Source organism: Pteropus medius, unplaced genomic scaffold, assembly GCF_902729225.1.
Source record: "Pteropus medius unplaced genomic scaffold, Ma_sr-lr_union100, whole genome shotgun sequence".
Taxonomy (NCBI): domain Eukaryota; kingdom Metazoa; phylum Chordata; class Mammalia; order Chiroptera; family Pteropodidae; genus Pteropus; species Pteropus medius.
The window spans coordinates 11,664,249-11,677,568 of NW_024351543.1; the positions used below are offsets into that span (position 1 = coordinate 11,664,249).

At 44.9% G+C, this 13,320-nt stretch overlaps 1 protein-coding gene across 1 annotated transcript in view; it reads left to right on the forward strand.

Moving 5' to 3' along the window:
* DCLK3 (doublecortin like kinase 3) overlaps positions 1–13,000 on the forward strand; it is a 46,179-nt gene extending 33,179 nt beyond the window's left edge. The window contains exons 3-5 of the mRNA XM_039843377.1: positions 7,016–7,148; positions 9,765–9,932; positions 12,384–13,000. Of these exons, the coding sequence (XP_039699311.1) occupies positions 7,016–7,148; positions 9,765–9,932; positions 12,384–12,643 (561 nt within the window). The 3' untranslated portion in view covers positions 12,644–13,000. The remainder of the gene's footprint in view (positions 1–7,015; positions 7,149–9,764; positions 9,933–12,383) is intronic.
* Positions 13,001–13,320: the final 320 nt, after the last annotated feature.

The window sequence follows — 13,320 nt, forward strand, 5'->3', positions numbered from 1 at the left end:
CTATATTTACTAGAACAGTGCCTGGCACACGGTAGGCGTCTAATTAATGTTTGTTGAATGAATGTGAAATGTTAAGTAGAAAAAAACTGGTATGATATGGAGACACCAAAAGAATGTCATAGGCCTGTCATGTGATAGGTCCCAGGGAAGACTTTGTCCCCACTGATTTTTTTTTTTTTTGTCATTCTTTTGTATTATAGTATCTTTTGCAATGGAAATGTAAATTGATTTTAGGCATTGGCATTTCGATGCGAATTGGTTTGTAAGATCGAGTCGGTCTTCACAGCCAGTTGAAAATGGAATCATGGAAGAAAAGGCCAGAGGAACCAGGAAGGGTCAAGTAAGAAGTTGGCCAAGGTAAATAAGTCTTACATCAAGTAATTTTTCTTAAGGCAGTCTCTTGCTATTTGGTGTATACTCTGCTGCCATCTTCTGTTCAGAGATGATAACTTCAAGATCACATTTAAATTGATTTAGGATTGAAGGAGAGAATGGAGGCTAATAGTTCAGAAAAACAAAGATTCCTCTCGAAGCTTTGAGACCATCCAGATGTTTTCTGGGTGCTTATGTAAGTAGTATAGATCACGTGGATTCAAAGCAAGGTACTTCGGTGTGGCTGGAAAAGGGGGTGACGGATGCAGATGGATCAACAGTCATGACAGTTTTGTGCAAATTAATCTCTAAGACTCTTCCGGTTAGCGGGCAACTGAAAGCAGACCCTGGGAGGGACCATGACCCGGAGCCCTGAGGGTAGATAGTCCAGGAGAGAGAGAAATGGGGACATGGCTGAGGGTGAGGTCGGATGTGTGCACTGGGGCCATGGGTGGGCCCTCAGCCACCTCCGGTCCACAAAAGTTTAGGGAAGGTAAAAAAAGAAAACTTTTTCCTCTACCCTCCTAGGTTTTGTGCCTGGGACCTTGGAAATTCAACTGATTAATTAACAAGAGGGAAGCAAGAGTTTCTTTACGTGTACATTGCACACACCGGTGGGAGAAACTCAGTGATGAACAGCTCAAAGGTGTGGTTAGAGCTTGAGGATTATGTACCATTTTATCAAAGAACAATGAATGTTTAGAGAAGTGACAGGACAAAGGAAGAGGGATTTGTGCTTTTTAGGGGTGGCAAACTGTGGAAGGTAAATCCATGGGGGAAACTAGTGGAAGATAAGAGATGAGTTAGTAAGGTTAGTTATGCAGATGCCTCTCGCAGTACCTCTCTGGGCTGATAGAAGTCTCTGATTCTTTAGAGCATTCTGCCCTTTCCGCTATAGGGTGGCTACCTTCCTCATGGGAAATGTTATGTTCTGCTCTTAGGTAGAAAAGGGGAGGTCCGAGTACCTTTCCTGTATCTGTCGTTTCTCAAGTATCTTCAGCTCAAAAGAATTAACATGTTCAAGTGGCATAATTTGGGATGGCATGTTCCAGTCCCTTCAAAAAGCCTTTCTGTGGGACATTTGGTGGGGGATCTGTGGCTGCCTTGATGGCCACTCAGTTCCTGGTCAGCTGAGAGTCCTGAGATCCACTACCCTGATCAAATTACACCTGGTGTGTGGTGTCCATTTCTCGGCGATCTCCATTAAAAGAGGCACCGATGCAGTGGGGATCATCCAGAACTTTACGGTGCATGCGAATCACCCTGGGGTCTTGTAGAGATACGGGTTCTGGCCCCGTGCGTCTGGGATAGCCCGAAGTCTCTAATGAGCTCCCTCCCAGGTGATGCTGCTGCCGCTGGCCGAGGTACTGCACTTAGCACAGGAAGGCGTGAGAGAGGAGCCACAGGTCAGGAGACCAGGTCCTATAATGATCTGCTGGAGGACCCTCAGATGTGAGCTCCGAGAAGCCAGGCAACCTGGGGGAGCAGGGGACTTGCTTCTCATCTTTGGAAGGGACATGACTTTATTCAGTGTCACCCCAGAGGGCAGATTTAGAAAACAGGGTAGGGGTGCAGTTCTGAATCCACATAGGGGTGAATCTCCTCGTAAGTTAGGCTGGCTACAAATGGGATGGCCTGCTGTATAGAGCTGTGGACTCTTTGCCATTTTGAGATTTCCATCAGGGATGAATGATAGTCTGGTGGGAGGATGTTTTAGACAAGTTTCCCGTTTGGGTGGCAAATTTGATGGTTTCAGAAGTCCCACGGATTTTGGAGGAAGAATTAGTCCAGAAAGGTGTCATTCCTTTGATTTCAAGGATTAGGATAAGAACTCTTCTGAAGCCAAGAATGTGAGGTGCCCGTTGGAAAAACAAAACGAAAGGAAATTCACACAGTCGGTGCATGACCTTCAGTGTAATCAAACTGCTTACGTAGGTGAAATACAAGGGACAAGGACAGCACTGAAGAGTGTTACATAACTCCTGACAGCAGACCCTGGAGACAGAAGAATTAAAGACACTCAGCAGTCTCCAGCCGCTTTCTGGAAGGGACAAGCATCTGCACAGTTCTTAAACGCTCCGCCCCCAGGTTCTGCTCCATCTGTTGATGATGCTAGGGGTTTGATCCTAAGACTCCAAGGGTAAAGCTAAACCGTGAAGAGACAAGAAGAAGAATATGTTTTAGAAAGGCCATAACATGATTTAAAAAATGGATTCGGTATTTGAAAAATGTATCCATCAGAACCTGGACATTTAACATAATGAAATTTCAAAATGAAAGACTCAGTTTCTGCCATATTGAATCCGCTACGACCTCTGTGGAGCCAGGTTTTGAAGTTGGGGGTGGTTTCTGTGAGGACGGGAATTTCGTTATTTCACATAGGAATAGATATTTTGTCTCGGTGTATGAAGTCAGTCAAATGCTTTGAATGCTGATCATTCGGTTGGGAGTATTTACAAATATTTGTGAGGGACATGTTTTTTCATTACTCGCCTAGCAAATGTGATTAATGTAGCTGGTCCATCTGGAAACCTCAGGCAGCACACTATCTTTGTCCTTCCCTTTCAAACTAGATTTTGTCGTCTGAATTATTCTAATAATTACCTCTCTCGTCTCCTTTCAGGCTATGTCTGTCTCGAAACACAGACCAAGGCAGAATCACATTTTCGTTCTACATCTATGATTTTCCATTTGGTTAGGTTAATTATGGAGACATTGATTAGAGTGCCTCGTGGTGACTCAGACTCGATAATTAAGACATATTCTGCGCGCAGAGCTGTAAGCTCACTGGCAGGATCCAGAAAAGGTCTGGAGAACTTATTCTCATCTGAGGGAGAACAGGGAACAGCTGCCTGCCTTGCACCTCCGGGTGCTGCTGTGCCCAGGGCTCCGATGGAGCACAGGGAGGACCAGGGAGGACCAGGGTGCTCCCCCTGGCCCTTCTGCCCGCAAAGCACTGGTAGGAGCTTTGGGATCCTTTGTCCCATCCCATTAGAGATGTGAGTGCATGTGCCTGCAGACAAGTTGCTAATTTCTCCAGACTTATTCCAGTAATTTCCACACTGCTATCATTAACTGCTCAGGGCCCCTTTGGCCTGAGCATTCAGCTTGTGGAATGAGATGCAGGCAGGTGAGAGTTGGGAGGGTTTTGGACCTGTGAGAGCAGAGGGTGGACCACCACCCTGCCTCATAAGGGGCCTCACGTTTGAGAGAGAAGCAGGAAGATATCAATGCCAACTTCCTGTCCTTCTCATTTCGCCCGAAGTCAGTCCTGCTATTCAGAGGTGAACTGTTATGTTGGCTGATATAATAGGGGTTATTCAACAAACACTTACATTGTGTTTCTTAGGTTCAGGCGCTGTTTATAACACCTTACGAATACTAATTCATCCGGTCCTCATCCTAGTCCAGTAAGGTCTTTCACATCCCCATTTTCTAGATGAGACGATGGAGGCACCCGGAGGGCAAGTTACACAGTGAATGGTGAGCTGGAGTTCAGACCTGACTGTTGGGCTTTAGCATCTGTGCTTGTAACTGGTACATGACACCTGATCGTCCAGCAAAGAGCTGGCGGTGAGGAAGCCCATGAAGAGGCCCCCAGGAGAACCAGAGGCAGGTGGACCGGAGGCAAACCGGAACCAGCAGGAGGCAGAGCTGGTGGTCCTCACCCCTGAATGGTACCATGCTGTTGCCAAGAGGGCTTTGCCATAAATTCCTGAGGCTGTGCAGGGTCCAGGAGGGGTCCCTTTAGCGGGAGGGGTGGCTGTGTCACTGGGGCCATTTCTGAGAGTTCCCTGGAACTCTATTTCAAGATAAAGGCAGCAAAAGGGCTGTTATTGTTGCTGTAGTTGTTTTTTAAAGTGCAAAATAAAAGTTTTATTGAGAAGTTGCTTTGAAAAAAACTAAAATATGGATTTATTTAATCTTATAGTTAACAAAATTTATGTTTTAAGGAAAAGTATGTATTAATTTATTTTCTACCCAGCTTTACTGTGGTATAATTGACAAATAAAATTGCAACATGTATAAAGTATATGACGTGATGATTTGATATATGTATACATTGTGAAAAGATTCCCACAATCGCAATCAAGTTAATTCACACATCCGTCACCTCATATAGTTATTTATTTATTTTGGTGAGAATGCTTAAGATCTACTCTCTTAGCAAATTTCAAGTGTACAATACAGAACTATTCACTACAGTCATCATTTTGTGCATTAGATCCTTAGAACTTATTCTTTATGTAACTGAATTTTTGTTCCCTTTGACCAACGTCGCCCCATGTCCCCTCTGTCAGTCCCTGGAAACTACCGTTCGACTCTGTTTCTGTAAGTTCAACATCCTCTCTCTCTCTCTCTCTCTCTCTCTCTCTCTCTCTCTCTTTCTCTCATTCTCTCTCTCTCTCTCTCTCTCTCTCTCTCTCTCTCTCTCTCTCTCTCTCTGTCTTCTTCCTCCTCCTCCTCCCTTCCTTTCTTTCGATTCCATTATTTTCTCTACCCTCTTATGGATAAATTCCCCTCTGCGCCTGAGACCCTTGACAGCCCCAAGCTTTGTCCTTTATATTGGTAAGCAAGGGTGCCAAGCAGGTTGCGACAACAGGTCTTGGTGGGCTGCACCTTTCCCAAGAGGCAGAGGGAGGAAAAGATGCCACAATTGCAGAATCTTTCATTCAAAGCTTTCTGTTAAGAAATGGCGCCGGCTGCTTTCTGTGACCAAATGAATTCAGTGATGCTTGGGTGGACAGGCTGCTGACAGGGCTCATAACACCTTCCTGGCATGGAGCCAGAATCTTCCAGGTGTGCACAGACTAGCTGCAAGGTGAGGCTGCCGGGGATAGCTACAGAACAGGGCCTTGAGCTGCTTCAGCCAGAGGGTCAGAAGCAGGCAGGTATCGCCCAGCTTCCTAAATCCTGAGAATGAGGGACTGTGCCTTTATTTCTTAGTATCCTGAAACCTCTGTCTAGGTGAGGCTCATGTGGGGGAAGCAGCTGCTCTGAGTCTAAACAGTCTCTGATGTTTGGGGGCCAAGCCTCCTGTTAGGTTGCCCTTCTACCTTCCTGTGTGGGTACCAACTAGTGTTTCAGGAGGTTGTGATTTGGGTTTGCGCCTGATCATTTCACCTTTCCCTGAAGTGGAAAACCACCTCGGTAGCACGGGGTACACATGGTAGCACGGGGTACAAATGTATCTTTCACTTGCTGCAGGATATGCTAGGCTTACCCCTCATTGTTTCTTTTTTATGTGAAATATATTTTTAGCTTTTTTCTTTCTTGCATGGTGATCTAAGTGCTTGCTAAGCTCACCTCTTGAGATTCATTTCTTTTAGGTTAGGTCTCCCAACAGTCATCATCTAGCATGAAGATACCTTGAGAGTGAAGGAATACAGGGCAGATTAACTTGCCAGTGGGAACTAGTTTACTAGAGATCAGAAAGCTGGTCACCTGGACTTGCCAAAAGGAAGAGTGTGTCAGATGGGACCTGTTCTGATGAGAACAAGGGAGAGCAGTCAGTTCCGTATATTCATTTTGGAGTGAGGGTAACTGTCTTTGCCGTTTTTTAAAAAAATGACTAATTCTACCCTTTTCTAAAATCTAGTGGAAGTGGGGTCTAAAGGAAGAATCAGAGATGATTTCCTTCATCTTCATGCAAAAATGTTAACAATTAAAACCCAGTTTGTCAGTTCAGATACATGGGAATAAATCTCAGTTCGACAGCATTCATTTTTAGTTATTATGTGCAAGCTAGGGCGACCACCTCATCCTGGTTTGCCCAAGACTGTTTTAAAAAGGAAAGTTTTAAAAAATGAAAGTCCCGCATCCTGGAAACCCCTCAGTCTCAGGCAGTCTGGGGCCTCTAGTCACTCTCCGGCTAATGCTTCACCAGGTGGATTACCGACATTGACTGCAACTCCTGACATAAGCCTGTTTGCTGGAAACTATCACCCCCCGCCCCCTTTTTGAACAAATGAGTAAACAGAGGTTCGGGTCAGCAAAGAAATTGCTCAGGACCATTTAGCTGTACATCTTGGAACTGGAATTAAAGACTCGTTCTGTTTGGTTCTTAACTAACTACCCATCCTCTAAATGAGGGACTTTGCTTAACATCCCTCCACTGTTATTCTACTTCTTAATTCTAATTCCTGGTTCTTTTCCCTTTTCTCTCCTCTGCTCAGACTTTGCATGACCCACAGGCATTCACTAAAGCTAATCTGTGATCAGAATATCATTGATCCTCGATCTAGACCAGTGCTGCCCAATAGAACTTTCTGGGATGATGGAAATGTTCTATATTTGCACTGTCCAATGTTATAGCAATTAGTCCTTGATGGCTATTGAACCCTCGAAATGTGGTTAGTGCATCTGAAAAAACTGAATTTTTAATTTAAATTTAAATAGCCATCTGTGACAATCTGGTGCTACCAATTTGGATAGCACAATACATCAAACTCATTGGTTCTTTAGTTGAAAATGTGAGCACCTGTCACTGAGATCAAATTGGATTTATCAGTGTTGGACTAAACTGTAAGCTCGTGTAGGTTTATTGTTTGTTATCCTGACCTTTTATGCTTGTTGTCTCATTAGTTTTCTTTCTTTGTTCTCATCATAATTTTGGTGGTTTGGGGAATTTGATTTCTTACAGGTTCAACGAAATGAAGACAAATCTATCAGTTTGAAACTGGCTGATTTTGGCCTTGCAAAACATGTGGTGAGACCAATATTTACTGTGTGTGGGACTCCGACATATGTAGCTCCTGAAATTCTGTCTGAGAAAGGTAAGCGCTATGCATTTGCTCTGTGGGACTCTGGCTCACTTATTAACCAATATTTCATTTTTGGTATTTTATATTTTTCAATATGAAGCAGTCGGAAATCTCAGAGAGTTGGTGCTAAGCTTGCACTTGGGTTTTAATGGAAATATTTGAGGTGAGTCTCCTTGACCAAAGCATGAGAACTTTTTCCTCATCGGGGTGGCCTAATTGCAGAGAAGGAATTGGCTAGCAAGGCATACAAGACGTGCATGTGTGTGTGTGTGGTGTGTGTTGATGGGACAGTAAGGTGGAAAGATGGTGAATAACTGAGTGGGGAACTCATGTAAGCAAAGCCCTTTGTGCCACTGACCCATGGCTACCTCTGATGGGAGAGATGTGAATCAGTTCTTATGGCAATTGGCTTAAAAATTCCTCCAAAAAGGGGGTGCCATTTCAAATACCATGTATAATATTTATAACTTGTTTCTATGTTGTGTGAGGATCCAGTGAACTGTTTTAGTGACACACTCTATAAAGTGTATAAGAAGGAAATCGTTATTATTACGTAGCTCCAAATATACGAATGACTGTCTAGCCTCTGAAGTACTCCAGGAGGAATCAGTTTAGGCACCTACATAAGATGGAAAGGCTCTGGATGGGTCATAGGGTGGTAGGGAGAAGGGAGAGATAGTCTCCCATCAGCAGAGGCATCAGGGAAGCTAAGATGAAAGATGAAGAGACTAGAATATGCATGGAGGTCGGTAGAAACATTGAGAAGACTAGTCTCAGTGTTGCAGAGGGGGGTTTAGTTGGTTGAGTAGGTTGAGCATGGTTTCCCCAGGATTGGGAAGGCTGGGCAGAGGAATATGGATTCAGTGCGGCCAGCATAGTAGCCATGGTAACGTGGTGACAATAAGACAGGAGAACACTGAGCAACTATAGACATTTTAATGGAGGCACTCATGAACCGGATGAGAGAAGAAGAAAAGCAAATAGTCTATATGAATCTTAGGGGAACTACAATATTTGTTGGTAGCACCAACCAAAATAGGGTGTTGGAAAGGAAAGCTGTTTTGGGAGCTGGGGTGGCGTGGGTTAAAATTTGAACGCACTGACCCTGTAGAGATATCAGGATGGACCCATGGAGTTGTCTGGTTGGCAAGGAGGTGAAACTGGGCTGAGCGTGTGGTTTTGGGATTCCTCAGCTCAGAGATGTCAGCCAGAGTGGGTGAGGGAATGAGCTCCTCAGTGACGCCAGCAGTTGGCCAAGGGCAAATGCGTGAGGGAGGCCGAGAGCTGGGGGACAAGAGAAGGGTGGAGAGGTGAGCAGAGGACAGGGCAGCCAGGGTCAGGAAGAGGATGAGGACAGTACAATGTCACAGAGGCTGAGGGGGCAAATTTCAAGAAGTTGGAATCAGACTCTCCTGAGAATAAAACATGGCTGAGAACTGAGAAAGGCCATTAAAGTTGGCTAGAAAGAGGTCACCGGTGACTTATTCCCTTAATATTTTCTGTTGATTTGTATCTTGACAGCATTGCTCTGGGGCTTAATAGTGAGTATCTGACTTAGAAATTAAGGCTGCCAAGTGTTTTTCTTTTCCAAAGATAAAAAATTAGAAAGTGTTTGAAAATGTGTATATTGCAGTTACAAACTATGGGGAGGATGATTGGGCAAAGTGTATCAAAAAGCTTTATTGCATGTTACTTTGTGTATTTAATTTCTAGAGAGTTATTTTAAGAATGTAATCAGAGATGTGTACAAACATTTAATATATAAAGAAGTTGTCAACAAAATTAGAAAACTTAAATTACAATGCAGAGGACTCATTATAAAACGGGAATACTAACAGCTATTAGAAATCATATTTTCGAAGAATACTTTTTACATTTTTTCCTAGGAAACTCCTGTATAGGAAATACCACGATATAATATTAAGTGAATGAAATAGGGTATAAAATACGTACAATGTGATCCTAATTTTGTTAAAGAAAATGTAGATGTACATATGCATGTGGGGAATACAGCTAGTAATATCAATCTTTTTACAATCATAAAAAGAGCAAGTAAATATTTTTAAGGTGGGAGAAGACAATGAGTAAGGAGGAAGTAGAGGCTGCTGGTATAGACCACGGTTTCTCCAAATATCGCTGGCAAAGAGCCAGGTTTTAAAATTTCCAGTACCGCGTGGACCCATATGAAGTCCTGCAGCATGTGATTAGGTCACAACCCATGCCACATGTGACTTACCATGTGTCCCACAACCCCGAGCTGCTCTGTACCCCGTTCAATGAGACGTGTCCTTGATTGTGCAGCCAGATGTCTTGGCCACGTCGAATGGCTACAGGAGTTTCCAGATGTTTACTTTCAATTTCTATGCTCCTTTTATGACGGACCAGTAATAAAGGATGACAAAGCAGCAGTCATCTGAGGATCAAACTTTGAGTCCCACTGGTGTGGACCCTGTGTTCGTAGGAGTCCACAGCCCTGCGATTGGAAGTGGCTCTTACTAACTGAGAGCCGCGGTCCGCTGAGAGCTGAGGTCCGCTGTGACCTCGGCCTATGATTTTCCACTCTTGTTCTCATTGCATGTGATCCAGCCTGATCTCAGTTTTGCTTGTGTCTCTGCCCCTGTTGCATAGGTTACGGGCTGGAGGTAGACATGTGGGCGGCAGGCGTGATCCTCTATATCCTCCTATGTGGCTTCCCCCCGTTCCGCAGCCCGGAGAGGGACCAGGACGAGCTCTTTAACATCATCCAGCTGGGCCACTTCGAGTTCCTGGCCCCTTACTGGGACAACATCTCTGACGGTGAGATTTGGGATTTCCCCAAGCAGGAGAAGTGAGGATGTTTAGCTGGAGACCCTCCTGGTTTCTGACTGCACATCAGGCTTTAGGTCAGGTGTGTAACAAGACATGCAGAGGGCCCACAATAGCACCTGGCACAGAGGTGGGCTGATGTCAAACTGTGATGCATCCTTTACTTCCTGCAAGCTTCAGGTAGATTTATGAAGCACTCTTACAACATGACTTGCTCTGAGATTTAATGAAAGAGTCTAATCACTAGTCGTGGTCACCAAGTAAATACTTTTCTCTAAGGCAAAGAACCTCAGAACTGAAAAACATCAGAAATGTATAACCCTCATTTGGAAAGATAAAGCCATCTCATATATAGAAGTGTTTTGTGAATTGAACAGACTGGAAATGCTTCTTTCACTCATAAATTACCAGGGGTCCTGTAGGGGCATACCAGGGCACAGGGGGTCGTAAATATAAGGGGTGAGCTCTCTTATTTTTAATGGAGCAGAAGCATACATGGTCTTCTTCCTTTCTGGCCCTCTCAAATGGAATCTTTCCCCTTGTATCTACTGATTTGTCTGTGCTACTCAATGCCCTTATAAAACTGAGAACTAGATAATTTAGGGGTTTTGAGTATTTGAGTCTTTAGCTTAAAAAGGAAAATAGGAGTGATTACTTTTTTCCCCTGATTTCCCATAAACATGCCATCTGAGATGTGATTGAACTACCCTCATCCCCAGCCTCCGTCTCCTCTCTTGGAGTTAGGGATGATGAAAGGTGAAGGCTTCATTGTTTTCCCTTAAATAAGGTAGGGAGAGGGGTGGCTTTGCTGCAGGCAGAATGGGGGTCTTGAGCTGATCTAGGAAGTGATAATTTGGGAATTGAAGGACAAAAAATCATTTTAGAAAGTTCTCTGCAGCACTGTCTTTAGATTTGGGCATGGGCGGCCCGTGCTCTGGGCCCCATACCTAAGAGCAGGGGTCCCCAACCCCTGGGCCACAAACCAGTATTGATCCCTGGCCTGTTAGGAACCGGGCCACACAGCAGGTGAGCAGTAGGCAAGCAAGCTCAGCTTCGTCTGTATTTGCGGCCGTTCCCCAGCGCTAGCATCACCGCCTCAGCTCCACCTCAGATCCTCAGGCATTGGGTTCTCATAAGAGCTCTGGTTCCTGGTGCCAAAAAGGTTGGCGCCACTGCCTTCAAGGGCCCAGCTATGGTTATACCCCTCCCCACAGAGTGAGGAGACTGAAGGACTGGGGGTTTTTCCCCCCCAGAACCCAGTTCTCTCCTTCTACACCACTTAATTGGGACCCCAGAATTCTTTACCCAAATGGCCCAGGCCCACTTCCGAGACCAGTGAGACCTCTTTTCCCAGCCTCTCCCAACAGTGCCACAGGGTACCCAAGGGATGGCTCTCTGGGGACGGGAGTAGAGAGAGCATAGATCTGTTGGCAGGGTGTCCAGTTGTCCACATGTGTATGTGTGAGTCTGAGAATTCCCAGTTTGAACCCGGCCTTCTACCTCATGCGTCCTTCGAGGATCTTGCAGGAGCAACGACGGGTCTGGGTGGGTGCCAGGGTGCTTTGTGGGCAGGATTTGCCCAGTGTGAACTGAGTGGGGTAGAAGAAATCCTGGGGTTCTAGTGCTCAAGGGGTGGCTGACACTAGTGTGGAGCAGGGGGTGATTGGTGGGTGAGCAGCTGATCTTGAGCAAGGGGGAGCCCCAGTAAAGGCACTGAGAAGTGGGCGATTTTTTTTTTTTTTAAATCCCTGCACATTCTTGAGTGATTGGAAGAGGAGGCTCAGAGGCCAGTCTGGGAAAGCCAGCAAGCCACGGAGAAATCTTTTCTCCTTCTTGCCTGCCACCCGGCTCACTAGCTGTCACTACATCTCTCTAGAAACAGTCATGGTCTTGGGCAGAAAATGAAATTAATTATAAATTTACACTTCTTCCTACTTAATTTCTTTATACATGTTTTTCATGAAGGCATATTTATCCACTTAGGAAGGAAGATTGAACATATTTAGCAACCTGAGCGTTTGACTTACAGATTTAAAACATGCAGAGATACGAAATGTGGCCTCCATTGGTTCTGTCGCTCTGGGCACCCTGGGGATTAGTGGTAGACCTGGCCCCCGGGCTGTAGAGAAATGAACACACATCTTCGAGAGCTGCTCTGTCCAGCCGAATAGCCCCTAGCTACATGTGGCTATTTAAATCTAAGTTTAAACTAATTAAAAGTAAATACAATAAAAATTCAGTTCCTCAGTTGCACTAACCGCATTTCAAATGCTCAGTAGCCCCAATATGGATGCTTTCCATCATCGCAGAAAGTTCTGTCGGTCAGTGCTGCTCTGGAGGAGCGCGTGGGACAAACGTGGATGTTTGTGTCCTCATTTCGCATGTAGGAAGGAAAATTCAGAACCACCTGCATCATCTCATTTTCCCCTCTTACTTCGACAGCTGCCAAAGATCTGGTCAGCCGGCTGCTGGTGGTAGACCCCAAAAAGCGCTACACGGCCCACCAGGTTCTTCAGCACCCCTGGATCGAATCTGCCGCCAAGACCAGCATGGCGAACCTACAAAAGGAGGCGTCCCCCAGTAGCGACGGCCACCCCCGGAGCCAGCACAGGCGGTCTCCAGAGCAGGCGTCACAGTCACTGCCTCGGGCACCTGTTCAGCCCCCCGTTCTACTTAAGGCTGGAGAAGAGGATAGAAGTTGAGGAGAAAACAATAAAAAGGGCTTCTTCACGTCATTGGAGAATCAAGAAGGAGAGACGCTTCAGTATATCTTAAAGCGTATTTAAAACCATAAACTTGAGTCTTAATGTTAAATGTTGTAACATATTTTTAGATTTGTATATTTGGAAATTTTAATACGTTTTTTTTTGTGGGGGAGGGGGAGACTTGTTATCAGTGAGGAATTTTTGGTAATAATGACGTGTTTTGTTTCCTCTTCATAATCAAGTTCGTGGTATACTACATGAGTGGTGCTTACCGGGGTCTAACCTCTCCCTGTGTGATTAATAAGGTGAATCATAGTCTTTCTGTGTTAATAAAATGTGCTCTGAATGACTGGAGTGGGTCGCATTCTGATTACTTCTCAATGCTGGTGGCAAGAGCCAGGGAAAGGTAGGTGAGACCACAGCTGTTAAGACTATGTATAAATGTCGTGATGGACACGATTAACTGGCAAGATTCATTTATTCAGGATGTGCTGGTCTTGGTCTCTAGCATTTTAGTCTCATTGAAAATCAGATTTGGAGAGAAGAAATCATGGATTCATTCTTGCCCCTTCGCTATCCATTTATACTGCCTTTCAGCCAATTATCTCTGAGCCTGAGTCACTTCTACGTGAAGTTAGGCACTCAGGCTGCGACTGTGTTAAAACATTTGCAGA